At 53.4% G+C, this 27,972-nt stretch overlaps 1 protein-coding gene across 4 annotated transcripts; it reads left to right on the forward strand.

Annotated features, from left to right (window-relative positions):
• The first annotated feature begins 1,394 nt into the window (after positions 1-1,394).
• LOC102249799 (chromosome unknown open reading frame, human C16orf74) lies at positions 1,395-27,709 on the forward strand. Of its 4 annotated transcripts, XM_005862537.2 has the most exons (5): positions 3,841-4,263; positions 5,373-5,529; positions 7,820-7,871; positions 25,622-25,762; positions 27,163-27,709. In XM_005862537.2, the coding sequence occupies exons 3-5, from the start codon at positions 7,844-7,846 to the stop codon at positions 27,219-27,221; spliced, it is 228 nt and encodes a 75-aa protein (XP_005862599.1). In that variant the 5' UTR covers positions 3,841-4,263; positions 5,373-5,529; positions 7,820-7,843; the 3' UTR covers positions 27,222-27,709. The 4 variants fall into 4 exon arrangements, with proteins under 4 accessions (XP_005862597.1, XP_005862599.1, XP_005862598.1 ...); XM_005862535.2 differs by lacking the exons at positions 3,841-4,263; positions 5,373-5,529 and adding an exon at positions 1,395-1,625; XM_005862536.2 differs by lacking the exons at positions 3,841-4,263; positions 5,373-5,529 and adding an exon at positions 7,215-7,540.
• The last annotated feature ends 263 nt before the right edge of the window (positions 27,710-27,972 follow it).

Consider the following 27,972-nt stretch of genomic DNA (forward strand, 5'->3'; position numbering starts at 1 on the left):
CCAGGATAGAAGGCATGTTAACGCTTGTAGCATCTGTTCCCAGCACAGTCCCTTTGGCTGGAATTACAGGAATTCTAATCCTGTGGCAAAAAAGAAAATGCCTTTTCTAAAGAAGAAAGGACACCAAGATTTGCCATGTGCCTACTCGGGAGCCGGCCGTGGCCCTTTAGTGCCTTCTTCCCTGTGTTTGCTGTAAGGAAATGCTCTGAGAGCTTGCCCAGAGCCTCCCAGCAGGGAGTGGAACCTGGTTCCGTCCTGTCTGCTGGGTCCACCCACCTAGGCAAACAGTCACATTCCTCAACTGTGATTCTTCACCCCTGCCCTGGGTCCTCAAGTGAGGTCTTTGTTAAGGAGGTAAGGCGAGGCACCATGGTGAGTCATGACCTCCAAAGCGTTATTCTGATTTCATCTGGGAGGTGGCTGTACAGAGACCAAGAAAGATCAGACAGCCTGACCCTGCCTTTCACTCACTTTCTCTCTCCGGGCCTTCATGGCCTCATCTGAGAAACCCAGGTATTAGAAATAAGACAAACGCTGTATAGGGTTGCCAGATTTAGCAAATAAAAATATAAGATGTGCCCTGGTTGGAGTGGCTCCGTTGGTTGGAGCGTTGTCCCATTCACCGGAAGGTCACTGGTTCAATTCCCAGTCAGGGCACATATCCAGGTTGCAGGTTCAATCCCTAGTTGGGGCACATATCTAGGTTTTGAGTTCAATCTCTGGACAGGGTGTATACTGGAGGCAACTGATTGGTGCTTCTCTCTTTCCCTTCCTCTCTCTAAAATCAATTTTTAAAAAATAAATTTAAAAAAAATCCTCAGGTGAAGATTAAAAAAATAAGAAAATGCAAGATGCTCACCCTGGCTGGTGTAGCTCAGTGGTTAGAGTGTCTCCTACGTACCAGAGGGTCTTGTGTTTACTTCCGGTCAAGGGCACCTACCTGTATTTGAGTTTCAATCCCCGGCCCCGGTTGGTGCAGGAGGCAAACTCAATGGAAAAAAATATCCTTGTGTGGGGATTAACAAAAAAAAAAAAATACAAGATGCTCAGTTAAAGTTGAATTGCAGATAAATGATGACTAATTTCCAGTATGAATATGTCCCATGAAGTAATTGGGCATCCTGTATTTTATCTGGCAACCTATCTATAGCCACTTCCAGGTCTAGATTTGTGACTCACTCCAGGAAGATTTATCTCACATTCTAGAGACCAACAGTCACGATCCACAAAAGTAGTAACTGAAGGGAATCAGCAGATTTCGGTGCCAGAATTGCAAAGCCAGGGTCGCTCCGGCCAGTGAGTGGTTCTTGAGTCTCCCACAGGCAGTGCTACACCTTAATTACGTTTTACTCTGTGCAAAGAGCACATGAGTTTACTTTTCTCTTTGCATTGAAAACCTGCAGGCGGTGAGCTGGGTGAGCTGGCAAGCACTCACGGCTGTGGGCTGGTAGTTTATGGCTTCTATCTTCAAGGCTGCTGTAAAAACAATAACAGACAACTTGGCCCAGTGTGTCCTCTCCCCTGGAGATGTTCACGGCTTTCGAGAGGGCTGTGTGGTGTGCAAAGCAGCAGATATCCATCTATCTCACCACGCTCAGAGGAGGGGCGGACCCCTGCAGGAGGAAGTGAGTTTTTATCATTGTCTGTCACCAGAGAGGATCCTGTCACGGCCATTGGTCTGTAGGGAGATTTTTATGCTGGGTGCAAGAAAGAACCTGTTCTACTTCAGGCTGTTGTGCAAATAATTAACAATCTGATATTTTGAAGGGAACATAAACAGAGCCTGATTCAATATGAAAGGGAGGTTTTCACACTCCTGCAAACGTGTGAAAGAGAAAGAACGTTTATACCTAAGCAGTCCTCTGGACCTGACTGAGCTCGTACCATCTTGCCACGCTAAGGGCCCCCTCCCATTAAATCTTCATTTTCCAATTATGAACGGTGTATCTTTGTAACAAATTCAAATGATGAAATGTGTTGCATGTAGAATGATATTGCCCTGAAGCGTGCGGCCAAATCGGCCTAGCTTGGGCGGTCGGCCTCCCAGAGCTGTGGCTTATTAGCACCTGACTCCTCGTAGCTCCAACCCCAGTGAGGTTGCTCTCTTGGGGTGCTGTGAGGGTCCAGTGGGATCATTTCCATCATGAACTCAGCCCAGGGCTTGGCCTCTTATTTTTATACATATATTTATTTTATTGATTTCAGAGAGTAAGGGAGAGAGAGAGATAGAAACATCAATGATGAGAGAGAAGCATTAATTGGCTGCCTCCTGCATGCTCCCTACTTGTGGGGGGTGGGGGGATGGAGCCCACAACCCAGGCATGTGCCCTTGGCAACCCCAGGCATGTGCCCTTGGCTGGAATCGAATCTGGGACCCTTGAGTCCGCAGGCCGATGCTCTGTCCACTGAGCCAAACTGGCCAGGGCAAGGGCTTGGCCTCTTGAAAGCATTAGCGTGGTGCCTATCAGCTGTTACGGTCATGATGACAATGGAATTTAGGTAAGAGTAGCCCCACACCCACAGTTGGGCATCTGTCTGGCTCCCATTCAGACAGGTGTAGGATCAAGCTTCATCCCCCCCTTTCCAAACATTACAGCCCATTTACAGGGAGGGGTTCCTCTCCAGTAAATGCATCTGTAGCCTCTGCTGGGGGCTGGCCCTCTGCCCGGCAGCCCTGATCACAGAGGGAGTGGAGTGGACAGGCCGTCCACACTCCCCAGTAAATCACCCTTGGGAGCACTTCTGCTAGAACAGGCCACACCCACACTGAGGATCAGACTCGGGACCACATTGCCCTGGTGCCTCTGGCAGTCCTAATGCAGTGCCCTCACAGGAGTACTCAGTAGTGATATTAGGACAGTGATAGTGACAGTGATAACGGCAATGACGACAGGAACGACTGTCCTAGACCCTGTCCCAGAGGTTGGGGGCAGGATGCCTGTTCCACAGACGAGCACACTGAGCCTGGAGGGCAGAACGTCAGCACCTCAGACGCAGAGTCAGATGACTTGCCTAAGGTCACACAGCCCCTCGGATACCTGGTTCTCATTCCTCCAGCCACTCCCCAGCCCACTGCCTTGTTCTGTCCTCCTGGGGAGCAGAAGCACAGTGACGAGAGTTACAGCAACGTGCGTTGGGATGAGAAAAGTGGGCTTGCATCAACTCTGCATTTGGGAATTTAAAAACCTGAAATAGAGCCCTAGCCGGTTTGGCTCAGTGGGTAGAGCATCAGCCTGTGGACTGAAGGGTTCAATTACAGTAGCACATGCCTAGGTTGCAGGCTCGGTCCGGTGTGCAGGAGGCAGCCAATCAATGATTCTCATCATTGATGTTTCTATCTCTCCTCTCCCTTACTCTCTCAAATCAATAAAAACATATATTTTTAAAAACCTGAAATGTAATTGCTGCACATAGACATGACCCTTGATGCGATGTTTGCCCGACTCTTGCCCTGCAGTTCCCTGAATCCAGGCTGGGGCCACTCCCAGGTCCTCACCCTTTTGTTTGGTTGTTTTCTTCCTTCCCTGAGGGTTTTGAGATATTTTTTTTGGGGGGGGGGGTTTAAGTCACAAGCTTTGGGGACAAAACCTGTCAGTTCAGGACAATTCTTCTGGGAGGTGGTGCTCCTGAGGATGGCGTAACAAAGAGCCTTCCCGGGCCAGAGAGGTTCCGGGAAAATGGGATCTTACACAAAGCCGTGCTTCGTGTGGCACTGCTGGGAGGCAGCGGTGTTGGGCACAGAGATGTGACCTGTTGACTGCTCTGCCTCTGTCTGCTTCTCTTTCCTGTATCGACTTCTTCTCCTGAAATACTTTGAAGTTTCCCGAAAAGATGCCAGAGCACAGAGTGCTCCTGTCTGCCCAGCACCAGACAGAGGCATGAGCCACGTGTGCGTTACTGGCTCTCTCTGGACCTACTCGTGCGTGTTATGATTTGCTGGCTGACCCGTTTGAAAGTTAAGTTGCAGAAATGAGGACCCTGACCCCAAACACTTCAGGGTTTCCTAAAAGCAAGGACCCCCTCACAGAACGCAGCACAGAGATCGAAGTCAGAGATCGGAACAGCGGTCCTGTACTGTGCGTGGTAGACAGTTGTCTTCCCTCTGACTATTTTATTATTTTCAGACCCACAAGTATGTGCTGAACCTCCATTTCCCAGTGTCAGCAGCAGACAGCACCCCTGCCCTCATCGTACGCCTGCCCTGTGCCATGCGCCACTCTTCTCTGGAGTATTTTACAGCTAAGTCCTGACATTGATTCATCTGTGAGGACTTCATCGTAAATCATTGTTCAATCCTCGGGATGGGATGTGATGGAAAATCTCTTGAGTGGGCTGTGACCAATACTTAAAAAGAAAAAGAGAGAATAGACCATAAAATCAAAGTGCGCTGTGCAGACCGTGTGTACAAGGCTGTGATGTTAAGAGTCTTTCTTATGGTGGCCACCAGGGTTCCTGGGTTTATTTGTGGATGATCTGAGCTTGGCTGCAGGACCCCTGAGGGGGAGACGCAGCCTGGGGAGGGTTGGGGAGAGAGAGGTCAGGTCTGTGCTACCACCCACCCCAAAGCCCTGCCTTTGGAAGTATGGGCTCTAGGGTCCAAAGTGCTGGGCTTGAACCCTGGCCCCACCACTTGCTACCCATGACCTTGTGCGCATTAACTAACCTCTCTGTGCTTCAGTTTCCCCATCTGTAAAGAGGTGATCGAAATGGTCCCAACCTCACGGGGCTGTTGTGAGAACTGATTGACCATGAATCTCTGTCAGGGCTGGGCACACAGTGAATGCTCAAGAAAGGTGCCCGTTGTCCTTGCAGGTCTGGCCGTGGCTCTCTCTTCCGCAGGCCCCAGCCCATCCTCTGGCCCTGAGAAGGAGAGCTTCCTTAGCATCGCATCCTCCACATTAGAATCCCTTCAAGAGCTTTTCTTTTCTTTTTTTAAAAATATATTTTTATTTCAGAGAAGGGAGAGGGAGAGAGAGAGAGAAACATCAATGATGAGAGCGAATCATTGATTGGCTGCTTCTTTCACGCCCCCTACTGGGGATCGAGCCTGCAACCTGGGCACGTGCCTTTGATGGGAATCGAACCTGGGACCCTCCAGTTGGCCAGCTGACACTCTATCCACTGAGCCACACCAGCTAGGGCCCTTCGAGAGCTTTTACAGTGCCCGGCCGCACCTCAGGCCAATTACTCTGTATCTCTGGGATGGGACCCAGGCACCATATTTTTTAAAAGCGCCCAGGTGATCCCGCTGTGCCGGGAAGATGCGGCGCTTAGCCTTTCAGTGGTAATGAGCTTCCCCTGGGTCTTGTAGAGCATCTCCTGAGCCCTCAGGAGGGGTGTGGGTGGGGCCTGAGAGCCTGCCTTTCTCACAGGCTCCCGCAGTGCCCACACTGCTGGTCCGGGACCACACTCTGAGGACTGAGCCCCTGGAGAAAAGGCCCCGCCGGAGACCACTACCTCCCTTCCCTCCATCACTGTCCTGAACAATAGCAGCTCACACTTCTTGGACTTCTCTATGCCCAACACAGGGTGAGGCCCTTTAACAGCCATCACCCCTGACGTTTAGCTCTCGCTGCTACTTGAGGCTGCAAGTGCATCGGCCCCATTTTAAAGATGAGAAAAGTGGAGTCTGGGATGGTTAAGGAACCTGCCTGTGGTCACATGGCTGAGCCAGGCTCTGGTCCCAGCGAGAAGAGCTACCGCTTCTAAGCAGGGAACTCTTCCTTCCATACACGGCTGTCCGGAGGCTTTCCCCATCCTTTTCTGTCTGTCTCTCTGCCCTGCCCTCGCAGTATCTTTCTCCCTCCCTCTCTCCCCTCTTTCTCAGTCTCCCTGACTCCATCTCCTGGTGCATGTTTCCCGTACCTGCCCCACACATCTCACCTGGCTGAAATGGAAGCCTCTATCCTAGCCCCTCCTCCACACCAGCCCCCTCTGGGGTCCCACCATCTCCCAAGCCTGTGTGTCACCTGGACTTCCAGCTGCTTCTCCCTCCCATTGCCCTGCTGGCTTTGAAGTTCAGGCTCCACATTTCTGGGCCAGAGCAGAGCTTCTCCGACCTTCACAAACACACAGATCCGAGGGGGCCTTGTTAAAATACTGATTCTGGCTCAGTGTGTCTGGGTGGGCCTGCGATGCTGCATTGCTAACAAGCTCCCAGCGGTGCCGAGGCTGCTGGCCCAGCAGCACCACCCATGAAGCAATGTTCTAGAGCACCTGGTGTTCCTAGCTGGCCCCTGGCCCACACACACTCCTAGAATGCAGCCTCGCTGCTTGGTGCCCTCACAATAACCTCTGAACCCTGTCACCAGCCCCCAAAGCCCTCAAGGTGCAGCTCATCTTATTCCTGCCCCGACCTCCCACCCTCTCGTTCCTCCCATGGACCACGCCCTTCTTATCCTCTGGACCTTTGCACATTCTGTTCCTGGGGCCTGAGAGGCTGTTCCCGGCTTGTCCCACTCCTGCCTACCTTTAGAGACATGTTCCTCAGGACTCCCAGACTGGGGCAGGAACCTCCTCTGTCCCCGTCCTCACTCTGCTTCCCCTGGGCTCACCATGCCTGCCAGGTCTAGTTTGTGTGTCTGTCTCCCCTGCTGTTCTGAACAACCTAGATTCTGGTGTGGTGCCTCATTGGGCCTTACATCCACCTGTGTGGGCCCCTCTTTGATGGGGAATGTGTAGGAAATGGGGATGGGGATGGGAGGTCAGACACCAGGGAATGAGGGAGGATGGGAAGGTGGAGGTCACCCAAGAGTGGTTGGTAAAGCGAGTTGCCGTCAGGGGCACCTGCCTCAGATCCCAGCTTCTGGCAGGAGGAGCAGTCGGGGGATCTCAGAGCAAGGGGCTGGGGCCCTCGCTGGGCCACACATCTGTGTCAGAGATCTGAGGGGCACTTCTCATGGCCACCCTTCACCCCTCTCCGCTCATCAGCCTGGCATACAGGGGGCTCCCTGTGGATGAAGGGGTGAGCTCCCCCCCCCCCCCCCCCCCCCCCCCCCCCCCCGAGTCCTCCAAAGTGGAAACAAGAGCCTCGCCTTCCCAGGAAGGCCTGCAGAGCCTCAAAGGCCCCAGTGGGGTGGGCCCCGGCCGGGGATCAGGGCAATCCCGGGTTAGAACCTCAGCTCCACTCTTCGTAAGCTGGGTGGCCTTGGGCAGGTGACACCACTCTCTGAGCCTTGATTTCCACGTCTGTAAAATGGGGGCAGAAGTAGCACCTCACAGGGTTGTGGCGGAGGATTGAATGTCAAGAGCCCTGCCAGCGGCTGCCTCTATTCATCGATTACTCCGAACACAGGAGGCATCACATTGCAGGAAGATTGTGGGAACTCTGGTTGGGACAGTTTTCATGCTCTTGGACGGGAGGCTCACACCCCTGACAGCTTAATCCGTTACATTTCCAAGGACTCTGCATGTAGAAGGGGAAAACCCGTCACGGTGGGCTTCGGGCCCCCCCGCGGCCTGGCTGAGGGCCCTCACTTCAGGAGGCCCTTACTCACCATGAAGCCAGCCAGCATCTGTGGCCCCTGAAAGGAAAGACCAGGTGATGTGGGTTCCGCATTGTCAGCCCCAACCACGCCCTCACCGTCAACTTCACCGAGACCGCAGCCGCCTCCAGTATATTTAGCTCTGAGGCGCCTGAAAGTTTTTTCCGCCAGCACAGACTCAGCTTTGAGCAAATTCAGCCCAGATGTAGTCAGCAGGCGCTGCGACCCGGAGGCCTAGGTTTCTCTCCCCACTACTTCCTGTTGTGCACCCATCAGGGCTGGGGGGGGGCTGGGCACACGTGGCCAATACAAACAAGCCTCTCCTTTCTCCACAGGCAGGCGGAGGCGGAGGCGTCGACATGGGGCTTAAGCTGTCCTGTCTGAAAGGTAAGGTGGGCGGCTCTCCCTCACCAGCTCTGATGTGGGTGAGAGGGTGTGGCAGTGGGGGCGTGGGAGGGTAAGCTGAGCCCCTAGTGTTGCAGCCGTGGAGAGGGAGGAGACCCTCCCACTGAGCAGCACCTGCACACAGTAGGCACCTTTAAGTGCTTGCTCTGACTTTGAGGGCTCCTCCAGGCCTTTCCTTTCATTGGCAGTTGAGTGACCTGGGAACGTCGCAGCGCCCCCTGGGCCTCAGTTTCCTTCTCAGAGGCATGAATCCCAGGCTGTGGGGTGGAAGGGAGCAAGAGGCTCTAGAAGTGGGTGCCAGGCATGCACGGGGTATTTGCTCTCCACCCGCTGGCCTGTTATCACCGAGATAACAGGTTCAGCCTGCCAGAGGCTGGGGAAGGCAAGTTGGAAGAGGGGGAAAGCCAGCAGGGAGAAAGTTCTAGAAGGACACAGAATCACTGAGAAGTGTTGAGGTGTTGGCAGAGGCAGCCCAGATCTCTCTCCTGTGCTCCAGACCTTTCTGTTCAGAGTCTGAAGGACCCAGGGGCACCCAGACCAATAGGGCCCACATGGAGACCTCCCCTCAAAGCCCGTTCGTTATTGCACAACAAATGCTCCCACCCCACGTCTCCCCAGCCTGGAACCTGGGAGTCTCCCTGGTGGCCCCTCACCCACATGCAGCAGGCTCAGCAGCCCTGACTCTCCTCCTGGATGTCTGGGGCCGACCCTGGCTCCTTCCCTCCGACACAGGAAGTCAGGAGGCTCGGAAGGTCAGGCCAGGACGAAGGGCCATATCCTTCAGGTCCCACAGCTGGGATGAGTGAGCTCAGGAGAGCCTCTGGTTGGTCCAGCTCAGGGCTCCCGCCTGTCCTTCAGTGGGGGGATGGGGTGGGGAAGACAACTTGATGGACAGTGCCTCCCCGACTGGGGGCAAGTAGGGAGCAGTGCTTCCCCTGGAGAAAATCAGGGTGTTGTTTGCAAAATGGGCATGGGGTGCTAGAGAGTCCTAGACAACCACGTCCCTCCAGGGCCTGGTCCCTCTGAGGCTCCAGGCTGAGCCCAGGCAGGAGTTGGGGGCGGTGCTTGCTGAGTGAGTATCCATGGGGGATGCAGGTCCAAAGGTGGGTCCAGAGACCAAACCTAAGAGTCCAGGACCCTCTTCCTTAGACTTCACTGGGTCTCCCCAGTGCCTGGCACAGAGTAGGTGGTCAGAATACACTTTTTGTTTCTGTTTTTATTGTAGCAAAATATACCTAACCTACGTCACCGCTTTAACTGAGTGTACTGTTCAGTGGCATTGACCACATTCACGTGGTTGTGCATCTACCTCCAGAACTTTTCCATCTTCCCAAACGGAGTCTGTCCCCATTGAAAACTAACCCTATCCCCGCTTCCCTGAGCCCCGCTACTCCCATCCTAGTTAGTCTCTGGATTTGCCTGCTCTGGGGACTTCACATAGGGAACTGTGCAGTGTTTGTCTCTCTGTGACTCGGCATAACGTCCTCAGGGTCCAGCCATGTTGTCGCGTGTGTCAGAGTTTCCGTTATAAGGCTGAGTAATATTCCGTGCATATGGACCACAGTTGGTTCATCCGTTCATCCCTCAATGGACCCCAGGCTGCTTCCACTTTGGGCTGTTGTGTCAGGACATCTTTGACAAAAACAAGCCCCGAAAGGAACCTCTGGGGCCACTTCTCTTCCAGCCCAAGGCAGGCTGGGGCCTCAACCTGGGGAGAGACCCGGGAGTGCCGATGCTGAGAGTCCCTGGGAAACGGCCCCCACCCTCCACCCCACCCGGCCCTGAGAGCCCAAGCAGCACGCTGAGTGCTCCTGGGCTGCGAGCTTCTAAAAGGGCTCCTTCCGGCCGGGCCCTGGAGGAGCTAAGTGCGGGAACTGCAGGAGCAGGGCAGGCAGGTCTGCTCATACATTTTTCATGGCTAGCCCTCTGGGGCCGGCCCACCAGCCCTCCCCTCAGCCTCGGCCAACACAGGCTTGGGCGTGCCTGGGGGAGGGCCAGGCACAGAACCCCTCTGTGCTAAACCGAGACAACCCAGCCCGTTAGCCCTGAGACCCCAACATTCTCTGCAGGGTCTTGTTCTCACTTTCCCCGTAAGGAATATGTCACATGGGAGGAAACCTCAGCGTGCTGGGCACCCCGCAGCCCTGTGACCCTCACGGTTGGCCATGGGCCTTTCCTTACCTGGCTGCCAGCAGGTATGGTTTTACCTGGTTGTTGGCACTGGCACGTGCAGTTCTGTGCACCGTCTTTTATTTCTTTTTTGTTTGATGTTTCGGTGCTAGTGCTATTTTTCCCAAGGCGGCGTCATTTTCACAGTTCTTTAATGCCTGTATCGGGTTCTGTCAAGAGTTGGTTTTGAGGCCCTGGCCGGTGTGGTTCAGTGGTTGGAGTGTCGGCCTATGCACCCAAGGGTTGTGGGTTCAATTCCTGGTCAAGGCCATGTACCTGGGTTGCAGGTTCAGTCCCCAGCCTCGGTCAGGGCATATGCGGGAGGCAACCAATCGATGTGTCTCTCTCACATCGATGTGTCTCTCTCCCCCTCACTCCCTCCTTACTTTCTCTAAAATCAATGGAAAAAATGTCCTTAGGTGCAGATTAAAAAAAAAAAAAACTAAAACAAAAGAAGAGTTGGTCTTCGGGTTGTTTCCAACTTGTTGCTTTTGTAGATAATGCCATTTTGAACATCTTTGCTTTTTGTCTTTTTAAATTATTTCTTTGGGATAAGTTCCAGCAATCAGAATCCAAGTTAGCAATTAGGATAAATGCTGAATTCTTAATGGGGGGCTCAGCCTGGGCAGGGCCCTGTTCTCTGCATTCCATGTGAATGACTCGTCCGCCCCTTCTCCCATCATAAAGTGGGTATTATTGTGATTCTCAGTTCCCAGATGAAGCAGCTGAGGCACAGAGAGGCAGTGCAGTTTGCCTGGGGCCACACAGCTGGTACCTATGTGGGGTTTGAACACAGGCAAATTGGTCCCAGAGGCCTGGTGTCAGCCACCACACATACAGCTTTTTCAGAGGAAAAGGTTTTCTGTTTGTTTGTCTGACATATATATATATGTATATATAATAATAAAAGCATAATATGCTAATTAGACCAGATGTCCTTCCAGATGACCTTCCAGACAAAGCTGGGGATGTAAGTAAGGGATGCTGGGGTCCCGGGTGCCAGAGGGAAGCTGGTGCCAGCAGCCCGGGGAAGGAAGGCCTACTCTTGCATGAATTTTCGTGCATCGGGCCTCTAGTATACTGTATATATAATTGATTTCAGAGAGGAAGGGAGAGGAAGAGCGAGAGATAGAAACATCAATGATGAGAGAATCATTGATCGGCTGCTTCCTGCACACCCAGAGGAAAAGGTTTTCATTTGACTTTTAAAGTAGCCACTATAGAAACTTCATCCACACAAGCTCTTAAATCTTCACTTTAACCCTATTAGATGGTGTCTTAGTGTCCCAGGCTTGCAGTAACATAGGGGCGGGGGAGGCTTAAAACAACAGGAATGAATTCACTCTCAGTTCTGGAGGCTAGAAGCCCTAACTCCAGGTGTCCCAGGGCCATGCGTCCTCTGAAGGCACTTGGGGAGGGTCCTTCCTGCTCTCCCAGCTCTGGGGCTCCGGGCATCCCTTGGCTTGTGGCCACATCACCCCAGTCTCTGCCTTTGCCTTCACATGAGCGTCTCCCTGTGTTTCTATGTCCTTTCTCTGATGAAGACGTCAGTCTTTAGACTTAGAACCAGTATTAAATCCAAGATGATCTCATCACAAGATCCTTAACTAATTACATCTGTAAAGACCTTATTTCCAAATAAGGTCACATTCTGAGGTTCTGGATGGACTTGAATTTTGAATTTGGGGGGAACTCTACTCAGCCCACTACAAGTCACTTCTCCGCTGAGCCTCCTGCGTGGGGGACGGAATGTGCTTCCCTGCCTGGCAGTGAAGACTCAGGCGAGGTGGGAGGTCCATAGGCAGTGACCTTGGAGAGAGGAATACCAGGAAGCCTGGATACTTTTGTTTCTGGTTCCAAAGGAGAGTGGGCACTTAAAACATTTCTTTTTACATATTTTAAAATGTTTTATTGATTTTTAGAGAGAGCGGAAGGGAGAGGGATAGAGAGATAGAAATATCAATCGGCTGCCTCCTGCATGCCCCCTACTGGAGATTGAGCCCTCAACCTGGGCATGTGCCCCGACCAGGAATCAAACTGTGACCTCTTGGTGCATGGGTCAACACTCAACCACTGAGCCACACCAGCCAGCGAGAGTGGGCACTGTAAGTGGGGTCCTTCTGCTCAAGGGCCTGGCCATAGCAGCCATGATGTATCGGAACGTTCCACGGTCCAAGAGCACCTCCTTTGTGTCCAGGCTGGCACCTGCTGGGTGGGCATCCCTGTGAGCCTGGCACTGCTCCCCAAGCATGTGCCCCCAGTTTTCTCATTTCATCCTCAATAAAGTTGGACGACGTAGGTACTTTCACAGACAGGGAGACTGAGGCATAGGGGAGCTCTCACTGGCTCAAGGTCACATGGCCTTTCTGGAGACACTTGGTTCAGCAGATGGCAGGGAGGGGTGGTGGAGTCCCTGGTTCCTAAGCACGTTCTCTGCCGTCAGCAGCAGGTGGCACTGCTCAGGACACAGCGCGTGGTTCTCAGGGGCATCCTCAGACTTGCACCCTGCGCATCACCTGGGAATGAGACATGCAAATTCTCGGGACCCACCCTGTCTTACTGAGTCTGAGGTGCTGGGGGTTGTTAACAAAACCTAGGGGGATTCTGGCGCCTACTAAAGTTTGAGAACCGCTGGTAAAGTGGCTCAGAGGTCAGAGATGTCTGAGTTCAAATCCCCTTCTGCCCTGACTAATTGCAACCTTGTACAACTCACTTCACATGCCCAAGCCTCAGTTTCTCCGTCTGTAAAATGGAGTGATGAATGGGAACATCTCCAGGGCCAGGTTTCAAGAAATATCTGAGATGAGCACTAGAACCGATGTCCAATGAACAGGATTTGCTGTCCATCCCGCCATTGGCACCTTCCCTGTCTGGAGACAGCTCCTCCAGGTGTGTGGAGACCTCCGCAGGGAAAGTTAGACTGCAGGTAGGGGTTTCTCTGTGGGGTGGGGGGTGGTCTCTGGGGCCCCCTGGAGGGTGCCAGCTCCAGCCCCAGCGAACTCCGGCATCACCATGTGGCTTCTGAGACAGTCCCAGCCGACTGGCCTTCTGGGCAGCTTGGGGCCGGGTGAGAAAAGGCCAGGAGATGAAATAGACTTTTTTTTAACAAGACTTTTAGATTCATAGAAAAATTGTGATGATAGTACAGAGCTCCCATATACCCCCCAGCCACTTCGTGCTGTAGTTGACATCCTATCAGACGTTGGTATGGTGCACTCATTACAGTGACTGAATTGATACAGGCACATTATTTTAAAGTCCATACTCTGTTCAGATGTCCTTAGTTTTCATCTAGTATCCTTGTCCTGGCCCAGAATCCCACCTGACGTTTCCTTGTCCTGTCTCCTTCGGCTCCTCTGGGCTGTGACGGTTCACTGTCCCTGTGACATTTTTTTGTATCTGTGACAACCGTTTTGAGGACAGCTGCTCAGGTGTTTGGTAGGATGCCCCACAGTTGGAACTGGGCTGATGTTGGTGGATTTTTACAGTCTCTCCTGCTGAGTGTGTGATGATGGTGATGGTGAGGACCAAGAAGGGCACGTACAGCTCCCACACCCTGGCCTCTGGGGCACAGGCATTCCTCCCATCTCCCTTCCTGGGGCTCAGAGCCTCTCCTCCACTCGGCCTGTGACCTAGGAGTGGGGGGCAGTTGTGGGCTGGCAATTACGATGCCTGTTTTTCTGATTGGTGTTGGAGGTCCAAGACTAGTCCCCAGGTCACAGCGAAAATGAGTCACGCGATATGCCCCATTCCAGTGCGAACACTTGGTTCCGGCTGTCCCACCGCTGTGATCCAGAGTTGGTCGAGGTTGTTCATGGCACAAACATTGATTGCAATACCTACTGTGTGCAGCCCAGGGCCGGGCCAGGACTTCAGGGATGAGCAGGGCAGCTGTAGTTTCTGATCCAGAGGAACCAGGGGAGTTGTGGGGGGTGAACTGCCGCCTGAGTACGGACTGCTGCATGCTCGGATGGAGACCAGCCTGGCCCACCCTGGTAGGGATGGCGTCACTGAGGAAAAGCCGGGAAGCAGACAGCCATCCAGGCAGCAGGAAATGCCCGGACAAAGGCCGGGAGCAGCAGCAGCCGATGGGGTGAGCGGGGAATTTGGGATTTTACACTAATAGGGATGAGGAGCTCCAAGAAAAGAGAGGGGATAAATGGCAGTTACTTGGCTAATACATTTTGAGTAGTTTTCAGAATGAGTGGGAGCTTGATATGTATGAAGGGAAGTCACAAGGTAGAAAATGGCTAAGGTCAATGTCTTAATATACTGAGCTTCAGTGTTCCCATCTGTGAAACTACTGTGGCTTCCTGTCCATGGGGACCGTGGGGGAGGTCCCTGACCTCGCTGTCGGCAGCGCCACTGGCAGGGGTCTGTTCTGCCCACCCTACACCCGCTGGAATAGAGCCTGACACACAGCAGGCGCTCCCTTCCCCTGGGGTCAAAGCCCAGACCAGAGCTGTATCCCGGTGTGACTTCTCATTTGTTTGGCAAACAGTTGAGCACCTACTGCATGCCAGGCACTGTACCAGGCCCAGGGACACGGCAGTGAACATCACAGAGCTCCGTGGGAGAGACAGAAATGAATGTGTGAACACGCAACCCAGATCGGTAGATTTTGTGACGAGAGTTGTGAAGGGAATTAAACAGAGTTGTGCAATAGAGGAGCATGCGATGGGCAAGGTCCTCTCTGTCATGGAGCCAGCTACACGATGCAGGGAACAGTGTGCCAGGCAGAGGGAACAGCATCCCAGGCAGAGGGCATAGCAGATGCATGGGCCCTGAGACAGGAACAAGCTTGGTGAGCTGATGAGCATTGTGGAGGCAGGAATAGGGGTTGAGTAGGAGGAGCTGGGGTCACTGGGCAGGCAGGGCTGTGGGACCTGAGGTGTGGTATCAAGAATTCTTTTTAAAGAAACAGGAAGCACTACAATCATTCCAGACCAGGGGTCTCGACCTCTGGGGCACATCAGGGTCACGTGGCAGGCTCTCACACAGGCGCAGGCCTGGCCCACTCTCCAGGGTAGGGCTTGGTTGGGGTGGGTGGGTCCTGGGCACCCATGTGTTTATGAAGCTTTATGCAGTCCAAGGTGCAGACTGGCTGCCCAAGGTACCAAGGGGCACATTAGCTTGGCTGAGAACCCAGGAATGCAGACTCCAATCCAGGGCTTTTTGTGGAACCTTCTGAACAGATCTCTGCCCAGGAGATAGGGTCTGGGTGTCTGGGAGACCCCCAGCCTGCCTTCTCAGAGGAGGAGTGGAAAATCCAAGCCTGTTCTAAATGCTGAAGCAGGTGGCACTTAATTTTGCCCTTCCCTGCCCTGCCCTGGAGAGAGCAGCCTGGGCTCACAGCAGAGACTGAGCCCCCTGTCTTCTTAAGCTTAACCCCCGGCACCTGCCGTCTCCCTAAGGCGGGAGGGAGGGCCTCCAGTGTGGACGTCAGTGTCACAGCAGGCAGGAGGAGACAGTCCTAGCACAGCCCTGAGTGCTCAGGCCACAGCTCCCCCTTGCTCACCCAGTTCCGCAGGGCCGTGAACCACAGCCACCCTGCTCACCCCCAAAGCCTGCACCTGGCCTGGTCGGCGTACAGTAGGGACACAGTCAATGCTTGTGAAATGAACACTCTCTTGGAGACCCCGGACCTGGCTGGGGCAGCCGTGCCGTCACTCAGCCCGGGAGGGAGTCCAGTGCTCACCAGCAGGTTCACTCCTGTCTTCCCATGTGGAGGAGAGTTGCTCATCATCCCCAGCATACAGATGAGGAAACTGAGGCATCAGGCCGTAAAACTCCCTGCCCAACGTGGCCGAGCTGGGGCCCGGAGGGCATCAGGAATGTGACTGGGCACCCGGACGTGTGCCCCACCCCCACTTCTACCTCTTCTTGCCGGGCAGGTTCCTCAGAGCCTCGCATGGACCAGGTGCTCTGGGAGTATCTGCAATGAATAAAGGATGAAGAGCAAGGCTTCGGGGAGGGGAGGGCTGTGCTAGCCACTGATCGCCTGCCGGAGTGCAGCTGGCCAGGAGGCGGAGCAGCCTGGTCCCCAGGAATCGCCCTTCTCCCTCCTGGGGGCATGGTTTCCAAGGAACCTTCAGAGGCCAGGGTGGGGTACAGATGCCGGGCAGGGCTGCAGACGTGCCTCTGGGCCAAGGCAGTGCTGCGCCCATGTCCACCTCTGACCTTCCCTCCTCCCCATCGTTTCGCTTTGTGCTCTGCAGGCCTCACGGAACCTGCACAGGCCAGTGCGAAGCTCAGGGGCTCTGGTCCGGCAAGTCCAAGTCTCATGTGACTTGGCGGAGGCTCTTCAGCTCCCTGAGCCAGAGCTTTTTGTTTTTAACTATAAAATGGGCTCCGGGGCAGGGCTGTTGTTGGAATGGAAGGGGGCATGTCGGGAGCTGGGAACGGCGCCTGGGATGTGGTGGGCACAGAAATCACCACTAGGCCATTGTTATTGCTAAGATGTACCCATACTCTTTCTGCCCTTTTGAAATGTCTTTGAAACTTTATGACTGTGGGTCAGCAATACTGAGCGACCCAAGCAATAGTGAGCGAGCCTGGTACCCACCTTGAGAGGTCACTAACTTGGCCCGGAGTCCAGCACACCAAGGATAACTGTCCTTGGCCTAGTCCAGGTGGCAGGACAGACCCGTGGCCTGGGAATGTCCATGGCATCACGCCTGCCATGGACCGTGGGAAGCCAGGCTGGCTGAGGGTGAGTGGGCTCCCGAGCAGCTCGGCCTCCACAGTCCCGCGGGTGCTCTGGAGCTGGTGTGGCCCTTCAGAGTTGTCCCAGATCGAGGGAGACAGGCCTTTCACCTGCTCATCTGCTGGTCATGGGGGAGGAGCTGCCCCCAGAGAGAGCATAACCGGGGGCAGGGTGAGACTAGGGAGAGAGGAGTGAGGCACCTGTCTGGCCCTGAGGACCTGGCCCGGGACTCTCCTTGTCTAATTGCCCTGTTTCAGATAAATAGCAGTAACCACGTCCTAATGACATGGCCCCACCAAGCCCTTGCTATTGGCCCAGCTGCCGCAGACCACTTCCACTTAATACCATGAGTCCTTCTGAGAGCCTTGCAGGTTACAATTCTAGGGTGAAAGTTGGAATCTTTAGTTCAGCAAGGGGCCAACCGTGTGTTGCCGTCTCTAACGTAGCTCCTTTGCAGCCGAGGAAACAGGCTCAGAGGGGGGAAGAAACTCACGCAGCTGGCGAAGGGCAGTCTGGGGATGCCACTCCTCAGGCTCGGGACATCCCGTAGTCCCAGCCGCGCAGGCGTGCAGTGGGGCCACGCGGGGACGGGACGGAGGGAACAGCAGCTCTTGGACATCTGCTGTGGCTGCTATGACTTGTTTCTCCCCCAACTGGTAGAGTTGCCAGATAGAGGAGGCAAAAATACATAAAACAGGATGCCTAGTTGTATTTGAATTTCAGATAAACAAGGAATAATTATCTAGTGTAAGTATGTCCCAAATGTTGCATAGGACATACTTTTTAGTACACTTAAAAAATGTCCCCACCCCCAGGGGACACTTCAGAGTGTCCGGAGACATTTTTTGTTGTCACAATTGAAAGGTGCTATAGCACCCAGAGGCCAGGGATGCTTCTAAACACCCTACTATGCACAGGATGGCCCACCACAAAGACTGATCTAGTCCAAACATCCACCCTGAGGAGCCCTGGGTTGCCCACATCAAGCATTTACCACAGGCCAGCGGCTCTCACAGTGACCTTGTGTCGATTGTAGAGATGAGTAGACTGAGGGCAGGAGGAGGGGCTGCTTGCCCAGACCACCAAACTGTGGCTGAGACCCTGGAGCAGCCCCAAGGGGGCTGGCACTAGGAGGAGGAGGAGGGACCCTCTGCTGGAACTGGGAAGGGCTGGCCGGAGGGAGGGGCTGCAGAGTCCCTGCTTGGGGCAGGCAGGTGGGTGTGGGACAGGGACAGTCAGAGAGGTGAACACATCCCCCCACCTTGCTGTGCTGGAGCCTCTCTCTGGCTCCTCCTCCCAGGTTCTCTCTCCAGCAGCTCATCCCTGACGCAAGCCAGAGCTTTTTCCTTAATTAAAAAGAGATTTAAAACATCCACTGCCATCTCCATTGGGCCGGCTGCCTCCACGAGGTAAAACTGCCACACTGCCCTGGTCTCATCCATAATAATGCAAGGCTTTCCCTTTAATTGGAATTTAAAAAAAAGATTAAGTGCATCTGAAACCCTCAGAGGCATTTGTCGGTTTGTTTTTTGAAAGATCTGCATTAAATCCAGATGCCTGGTCATCTCTGAGGAATTAGTGCTGGCCCAGCACTCCGTGTCCCTGCCCCAGGGCCTTTGTGCATGCTGTGGCCGACTTGAGTGCCTGCCTTCTCCTCCAGCTTTCCTGCTGCTCTGGGATTGGCCCCCTCTGGGACGCGTTTTCTGATTCCCATGTCTCTCCCCATCCTGATGCTCCCTCCCATCATCTTGCTCCTCCTATCACTGACCCAGCTCTGGGAGGTGTTTATTTGCTTGCTGGCCCCAGGGAGGCCAGGCTCAGCATCAAACCCCACATGACTGACCCTGGGCCAGGTCCCTGACTTCTCTGTGCCTCATTGTGCCCATCTGGAAGATGGGCTTCTCACACTGTCAGCCTTGTTGGGAGGAACACTAATGAATTCCCGTGAGGTCTTTACACAGCCCCTGGCCTCCTGTGAGTGCCATCCTTACTCAGTGGTGTGGGCCTGTCCCAACAGCTGCCTGGGTCACTGGGAACCCTCCCTATTTTTTCCAGCTGACCCTGCATTCTTTGGGGTCCCCTGGGGCCTGGAAAGGAAGTGTGGCGAAGGAGGAGAAAAACATCAGGACCCTGCATTCTTTGGGGTCCCCTGGGGCCTGGAGGCATGGAAAGGAAGTGTGGCGAAGGAGGAGAAAAACATCAGCTCTCCTCCAGCTTTCCTGCTGCTCTGGGATTAGCCCCCTCTGGGATGCCTTTTCTGATTCCCATGTCTCTCCCCATCCTGATGCTCCCTCCCATCATCTTGCTCCTCCTATCACTGACCCAGCTCTGGGAGGTGTTTATTTGCTTGCTGGCCCCAGGGAGGCCAGGCTCAGCATCAAACCCCACATGACTGACCCTGGGCCAGGTCCCTGACTTCTCTGTGCCTCATTGTGCCCATCTGGAAGATGGGCTTCTCACACTGTCAGCCTTGTTGGGAGGAACACTAATGAATTCCCATGAGGTCTTTACACAGCCCCTGGCCTCCTGTGAGTGCCATCCTTACTCAGTGGTGTGGGCCTGTCCCAACAGCTGCCTGGGTCACTGGGAACCCTCCCTATTTTTTCCAGCGACCCTGCATTCTTTGGGGTCCCCTGGGGCCTGGAGGCATGGAAAGGAAGTGTGGCGAAGGAGGAGAAAAACATCAGTTGAGATTATTTTGTTCTCTGCTGTGTCCCCGGCACCTGGAACAATGCTTAGCAAATAGTAGGTGCACAATAAGTGCCTATTGACTGAGCCCCTCTCTTGGGCCCAGCTCTGGGCTGGGCTTTATGCCTGTGCTGCAGGCAAGGGAGCAGGAGAACTGAGTTTTTCTTCCTTCCGGAGCCTGTGGCCATTCCAACCCAATAAGGAAAACTCCAGCTGTTCAACTGAAAGGGTGGGACAAGGTCCCTGACCCAACCCAGGTGGGGGTGGCACCCAGGAGGTGCTCGGTATTGGCTGAATCCCGGAATAAGTGCCACATAAGGTTGGAATCTCGTGCTACTAATAACAGCTTATGTTTATCAAGCGTGTGTTGCTGCGGCCAGCTCTGCTTGTCTCACCTGCAAAACGCACATAATGATGGCACCCTCCTTGGCCTCCCACTGCATTCTGGGTCTGGCAGGCCTACTGTGTGTGAAATGGTGTCTTGGGGAAGAGTGGACCCCATCCTAGGAACAAGGTCTCAGGCAGGGAGGGTCTTAGAGCTGGCACCAGGAGCGCCAGCCTGAGCATCATTTTTAAATGAACCAGCAGAGGGCGACCTTGAGCCGTGATGGCTGTGGAAGAACAGCACCTGCTCTTGGCTCCACCACCGCTAGCCTATGGGTGGTGGTGGCCTGGGGATTGCTGAGAGCAGGCATAGGGAACGGTGCCCTGTCCCTAGGGCCCTGGGGCATCCTGAACTAGGCCTGTGTGGCTCAGGGCTTCTGAAGGCTGAGCAGTGTTAGCTGACACCAGAGGGCAAGGTGGGTACTCGAGCCTGGAGCCACCTGGCCTCCACTTGTTTTGGGCCTCCCTTGGTTTTCTCATCATGTCCATTCTCTAAGCCTTGGTTTTCTCACCTGGAGAATGGCCACGGTTCTAGTTTCCACCCCGAGGGAGTGTATGAGAATTGATACAATAGTGAAAATGGTGGGCTCAGCCCAGAGCCTGGCACAGGGGTGCTGCAGAGGGGCGGCTGGTCTCAGCAGGAGGCAGCAACAGTCCTCACATCCCCCCAGGATCCCTCAGGCCCTGGTCTGCTGGCTCCTGTTGGTCATTTCTCCCACACTTGGCAGCCCCACTCCCCACACTAGGTATTGTATTCCTACAAGAATAGTATAGCTCCAATTTAAACCTGAGGAAACTGAGGCTCATAGAGTAAAGCCACCAGTTCCCAGTCACCCTAGCTTGGGGGCTCCCCATCCGGCTATGAGACTCCCCTGGGAGCTTTTAAAAGTCCTGACGGTAAGCAGTGACACCAGGCGCCTGGGGTGTGGTCCCACATCACTGTTTTTAAACTTCCCAGGTGATTGCTTTGGGCAGCCAACAGGAAAAGGGCAGAGCCGGGTTGCAGAGAAGGTCAGTCCAACCTCAGTTACAGCACCTCCCGGTTTCACCGGAGGGAAGGCCGGCTCCAGGGCGAGTTTGGCAGTCTGGCTTGCTCTGTCTCCAGGCCCAAGACCAGCAGGGCCCAATCTAGGCCTATTGAGGGCTTCCTGCAGAAGCTTCCATCACACCCTGAGATCTTTGAATGCATCTGGGTGCTGGGTCCCCTCCCTGCCTCTTCCTTCCTTGGATTCCCGTGTCCTGGAACCCCAGCCCAGCCCTTCCCCTCAGGAAATGGGCTCTTAATGGCCAGAGGCCGGCAGGTAATTAAGAAATAACAATTCTGGATTTAGCACAAATGAGCGCCTAGTCCGGGGCAGGGTTGGCATTTGTTGTTAATCCCAAAGTCGGCTTTATCTCTTGAGAGTTTTCCCCTCCTGCTCAGCCACCTCTGCTTGGAGATTAGGCAGCCTGGGGATTTGAGAGGAGCTGGAATCCCTCCCTCCTCCCACTTCCCTCCTCCCTCCCTCCTTCCTCTCTCCCTCTAGCATCTCTCCACGGCCCTCGGAGTGACCTGATGCTTCCTGATTAAGAATGTGGCTTTGTCACCAAGCTCCCGGAACATGTTAAAATGCAAATGGGGGGCCCTGGGAGGAGTGTGGCTTTTCTCTATTAGCATTTTATTTTAAGAACTTCGGAATATTCACCGAAGAAGGGGCCTTAGAGACTGAGCAGGAGGCTCCCTTCTGCCACAGATAACAGTAATCAGAGCTTCCTTTTGTTGTGGGCGCTCCCTGAGACGCTCTTCATGGATGATTACAGAGAAGCTAACAGGGATTGAGCACCCCCGGGGCCCACCTGCTAGGCAGGGGTTTTATGTGAATTCATTCCTTGCATGTGCCCACTGCCCTTCAGAGGCTGGTACTGTCACTACCCCCCAGCAGCCAGGTTTGGAATTTTGTTTTTGTTTTTGGCATTTAAGAGCCTCAGGGTTTTGAGGTTCTATTATTGCTTATTAGGACACCATGCAGGTCCCTGATCCAAAGTCCACTGGGATGCTAGAGAGCTGGATTGGCAAACCACAGAAATCAGGCCTGCTGTCCTTTTTTGTAAATAAAGTTTTATTGGAACACAGCCACACCCATTCATGTACATTCATTTACATGCTGTCTGTGGCTGCTTTCCAGATACAGTGGCAAAGTGGAGTAGTTGTAACAGAGACTGCATAGCCCCCAAAGTAAAAAATATTTACTGTCCGGCCCTTTTCATAAAGTTTTCCAGCTCCTTTATATATAACTGTGGTTATGAGAAGAATCAGACAGACTTGGGTTTGGGTTCAGATCCTGGCTTTGCCACACACTGTTCAACTCTGTAAGCTTTTACTCTCTCTGTTCCTCAGTCTCCACATCTGTGAGATGGGGCTGCTTGCACTTCCCACCTCTCAGGGTAGCCATGAAGGGGCTGGGTTCTGTGTCCGACATGCGGCAATGCTCTGTAAATGCCGACTGTTACCAGTGATACTGGGAGGGCCTCCTCCACGTGACTTCCTTTTATTTTACATTCTGGGCTTCTGGGTAAGATTGCAGGAAGAGTGGCTCTGCTGCTTGAAAGGAGGTTTGAAAACCACTGCTTTGGATCAAGTTGGCAGAGGCCTTGGTGGGTGCTCTTGAGGGGCTCATAGAACTAAACAGCCTGGTAGGTTCAGGGGGCCACAGGGGCTCCCCAAGAAGGAAACAGGATTGGGGTTCCCAGGACAGGCAGGCTGTGCTAACTGCATCAGTTATCTATTGCTGGGTAACAAATTACCCCCGAGGTTCGTGGCTTAAACATTATCTCAGTTTCTGTGGGTTGGGGATTCAGGAATGACTTTGCTAGGAGGTTCAGGCTCAGGGTCTCTTGTGAGGCAACCAACACTCAAGCTGTTGGCCTGGCCGCAGCCTCATCTGAGGGCTTGACTGGGCTAGAGAACCGACTTCCTAGGTGGCTCCTTCACACAGCTGTTGGCTGGAGGCCTCAGCTCCTCACCACATGGGCGTCTTCACAGGCTGCTTGCCTGTCCTCAAACATGGCAGCTGGCTTCCCCCAGAAGAACCGGGAGGAAGTTGTAATATCTTTTATGACCTCCCCTGGGAAGTCCCCCCTTCCCTTCAGGTCTTACTGTATTCATTAGAATTCATCCTAAGTCTGTCCCACACTAAAGGGAGTGGCCTTAGACTCCACCTCTCAGGGACATACCTGAGAACCACCACACTGACCCTATAGGCGTCACTCAGGCGCACTGTCCCAGTGGCGCTGGCGCTGGCCTGAGAAGCAGTAGGAATAACAATCATCCCATTGCTCAGCTCCTGCTGTTGGCTAGGGGCCCAAATACGTGAGCTAATATCGTCCCAGTCTCGGGCTGATTGGGGAAAAACAAAGTGGCAAAGCTTAGAAATAAGGATTTTAACACCCAATGTGGTAGTGCCTGGAGTGTGTGTGTGTGTGTGTGTGTGTGTGTGTGTGTGTTTCAACGTAAATTTAAAGCACTCCTACTGCTCTGTCCCAGTTACTATACCAGATTCAAGTGAGACAGTGCTACCTTCCAGATGCTCACAGGAAAGGGAGACAGAATTAAGAACTAGTCATTCTAATACAGTGTGATCAGTGCTGGAAGATTGACGAATGAATGAGTGTAGCTGGACAAAGGAGGGAGGGATCAGATTTGCTGGGGCATGGTCCCCAAAGAAGAGCCTATTGTGATGGGTTTTGAGGGATGAGTAGGAGCTCGTTACCATGGTAAAGGAAGAAGAGCTTTCCAGGCAGGGGGATCAGCCCATACAAGGTCATGAAGGGGCTGGAAAAGCCAGTGTATTTGGGAAACAATGAGCAGTTTGGAGAGGGTGAGCCGGCGGCAGGGAATGAGGCTGCATGTCATTTGGGCCAGATTGTGAAAGCTCAAAACTGGGCTGACTTTTAATTTATGATCAACATTTATGATCAACAGTGTATTTTATGACTCATGCTTCTGTGAGATGTTAACAGACTCTAAGGTTATTTAACATTTAAGTTCAGGAAGCCCGGGGTTTAGCACAATTAAAGCAACTCCTTTATTGCAGGACTTCGCACAACCTTTAATTCTCTCCAAGGGAGGGAGAGAGTAGATGGGATTCAGTCAACATTCAAATACGTGGGATTCCCAGACTCATTTGATCACAAAACCCCCTTCCCGAGGGAGCCTCAGGAGGCCTGTGTTCCAGGGAACACACTTTGGAAATGCTGCTTGTAGATATTGGCAAGAGCGAGCGAGTGTTCTGAGTTGGTATGTGGTATAATCAGATTCGCAGTTTCTGGCTGCTGTTTGGAGGGTAGACTGAAGAGGCAGAAGCCAGGAGGTGGAAGGACTAGTTAGGTGCGTAGGAGGGAGAAGGAAGGGTGTCGGAGATATGGAGGGGTGGCATCAGCAGGCTTGCAGGTTGATTAATTGGCTGGGGGTTGGAGGTGAGGAGGAAAGGAAGGACTTGTGGCCCACGCTCTGGTTTCTGGTAGATGGGATGCTATTGACTCGGCGGGAAGAGTGGAGGAAGGTATTTGGTGCATGAGTGGAATGGGTGCTTCTGGGTCAGGTGGGGGTCTCTAACTGAGCTTGCCCAAATTACCTGTACAGTGGGGCCTTGACTTACGAGTGTCCCAACTAACGAGTTTTTCGAGATACGAGCCGTCTCTGGGCCGATTTTTTGCTTTGAGTTGCGAGCTAAAATTCGGGTTACGAGCCAGCTTCAGATACCCCACCGCTAGTTGGCGCAGCGAACGTCACAGTGAACGCCACAACATCAGCCCAGCATCACGTGTCTCACTCGTTCACAATTGATTTGACATACGAGTAATTTGAGTTACGAGCTCCGTCACGGAACGAATAATGGCTCAGCGGTTGAGCTTTGACCTATAAAATTTATGGGCGAGGTGGGACAAGGAATGTAACACCTTAGAAGAAATGGACAAGTTCTTAAAAAGCACAACTTTACCAAAATTGACACCAGTTGGAAACAGAAAAGCTAAGGAGCCCCATGTCTATTAAATTTGTGCCCAACCAGAATGGCTCAGCGGTTGAGCTTTGACCTATAAACCAGGAGGTCACGGTTCAATTCCCTGTCAGGGCACATGCCCAGATTGTGGGCTCGATCCCCAGTGTGGGACAGGCAGGAGGTGGCCAATCAATGATCCTCTCTCATCATTGATGTTTCTCTCTCTCTCTCCCTTCCTCTCTGAAATCAATAAAAGTATATTTTAAGAAAGAAAAGAAACTAAATTTGTAATCAAAAGTCTTTGCACAAAGGAAAGTCCAAGCCCAGACAGTTTCACTGGTGAGTTCAACCTAACACGTAAGGAAGAAACAACACCGATCTTACACAGGCTCCTGTAGAAAATCGTTAATGGGAGAGGTGACTTCACGCATGGCTTCCACTCAGGCCTGGCTCCAGTTCAAGCTCTGTTGCTTTCGTCCGTTCAGAGTCATGTTTTGAGTACTTGCTATGTGTCAGACACATTCTAGGCACGGAAGTTATGTTCGGGAGCAAAGCAGGTAAAACTCACTGTCCTCTCCGTGTTACGCAAGGTCGCCGGTGTGTCATTTAACTGTCCTGGGCCTCAGTGTCCTCATCTGTGAAGTGGGGACAGCAATGCCCTCTTTCCTGAGAGTTGTCAGGACTCGCAGTGACGGTGAGGGGAGGGAGGCAGGCAGGCAGCCAGCGGTGGGCAGTTCCCCAGCGGCCACTGATACTTGTCTCTCTGTCATGTGTGTGTGTGTGTGTTCCACGGCCTGCCCTCTCAGGCTTTAAAATGTGTGTCAGCAGCAGCAGCAGCCACGATGAGGCCCCTGTCCTGAGCGACAAGCACCTGGATGTGCCCAACATCATCATCACCCCCCCGACCCCCACGGGCATGATGCTGCCAAGGGACTCCAGGAGGACAGGTGAGGCCACCCTGCCCCGCTGCCAGGTCGGGTGTGTGTGTGGGGGGGTCGGGCTGGGGACAGCTCAAGGGCCCCCTTCTGTGCTCTGGGTCTGAGTTCATGTCCCCACCTCCCTGGGTTTATTAAAAATTTACCCTTGGATCTCCACCGTGGGCCCCTCACCGAGGCTCAGCCTCAGCGAGAGGTGGCATGTTAAGTAATTAGCTAGACAATCCCTCCCGGCAGCTGAGCGAGTGATGGATGGGGCTGGGCAGGCTCGCCAAGGTAATTGATGGATGCGCCTTCCCCTGCTAGCCAGGCGACCGGCGCTCCATCTTGCTGGCTGCAGAGCTTCAGCTGGACAGGACAGGCTTGGAAATACGCCCACGCCGGGCTGGGGCTGATCTCTGGGCCTTCCGGATGTAGCTCACTGCAGGGAGGGGAGGGAAGATGGAATTGTTCCCAGAGAGAGGGTGAGCGGGAGAGGCTGCCACTGGTGTCCCCAAGTGCCCCTCTGTAGATACTGTTGGGGCTGGTGAGACAGATTGTTCATTTATTCATTAAACAGATTTATTGAGCCAGACCTGTGCTAGGTTCTGAGGTTGCTGTTGTAAATAATAATAATGATAATAATAATAAATAATAATAAATAATAGCAAATAATAAGTAATGATTCTGATAGCAGTAATTGAGTCCTAATAGTAAGTCTGAATTAGGTCTAGTTTGCATCCTCGTTTTATGGATGGGTAGACTGAGGTTCAGAGAGGTGGAGACACTTGTCATACAGCTGGTAAGTGGCAGAGTTGGATTCAGACCCAGGCCGTGTGATATGGAGCTCATCCTGTGGACCCCTAGTCTAGACGCCCTCCCAGTGGCTAGCATCATTCAGCCCACCCGCCATCGAGGCGTGAGTCCTGCCTGGCCTTTACGGGGGACACAGGCTGACAAGGCTAAGACGGAGCTCATGGAAGTCTGGTGGGGGGATTTAGGCACACTTTTCTAAATGTGTAGAGTTTGGATCTCAGCTTGCCCAGCAGGGCAAGTGACTAGAGAACAAGGTTGGACTCTGGCCACCTGCTGACTTGGAGCAGGTCTCCACTCTCTAAGCATCAAATCCCTACCTCTAGAACTGCCCAGGAAACGATATTTCCTGGGGGTGCGCAATCCGAGGAACCTTAGGCAGGGACCCTGGGAGCTCAGCATTGCGTGTGGGGTGAGAGGTGCGTGGGAATCCTGTGAGACCCAGCATCATCTGGATCCCCTCTCAACATCCATTGGCACCACTGCCCATATATGGGGGGATCTCAGGGAGGTGATACAAAGCAAGGAGCCCACAGGCACTGGCCCCAGAGCTCCCAGGGAAAGGGGTCTGAAGAGGGTGGGGGATCCATCCACATGTTGATCCCCCTCTTGCCTCCTAGTCTGGCTGGAAGAGACGGGGTCATGTCCGGAGGATGGAGAAATAGACCCTGAAGCCTGAGAAGGAAGAACAGGTCTGGGATTTGTTGGCTCTGGCTCCGGCTCTGGTCATCCCTCATTCCACGTGTCCCCGGTGGGGTGTAGCCGCCTGGGACAGAAGTGCTGAGTAAGCCGGATGGGAGAGTGATTTCAGCACTTGACCAGCAGAAGTGTGGCAAGATGAGCCAGGGACCAGCCCTGCACACTTGCAGAATGATGTTTCCCTGGCCCCGTTGGTGGACCGGACCTCTGATGCCTACACATTCTTGCTGACCCCAGGGCCATGGTGACGGCCATCAGGGTGCCAGGGAGAGGCTTTCTTCTGGACACACACACTCCCCGCACCCTGGACCATGCAGACGGTGCCCAGGAGATCAGCACACATAAGAACTTCTTGCAAAGGAGTGGCTACATTTTTTACAAGTTGTTTTACAGATCTCAAAACAGTCCAAAAGTGATTTATAATTTTTTTTGCATTATAAATAAAGATCCTCTGTAACGAATGGTAAACCCTGCTTCTTGGTTGGGCGGAGGAGATGGAGCACACCCGGATACAGAGGTGGGTTTAAGAGAGTCGGTTGCCATGGAGGTCTGGCTGGCGATGAGCCTTTGGATGGTCTTGGGTCCCACTGAACTGCAGACCACTGTGTGGGCCTGGGCATGGCCGGGGGCATGGCGCATAAGTCACACAGACCTGGTTTGAGTCCCCGCTCCGTGCCTGCCAGCTGTGGAATCTTGGTAAGACATCTCTAGGATGGGAGGCAATGGTTTGT

This window comes from Myotis brandtii, unplaced genomic scaffold, assembly GCF_000412655.1.
Source record: "Myotis brandtii unplaced genomic scaffold, ASM41265v1 scaffold165, whole genome shotgun sequence".
Lineage (NCBI taxonomy): Eukaryota > Metazoa > Chordata > Mammalia > Chiroptera > Vespertilionidae > Myotis > Myotis brandtii.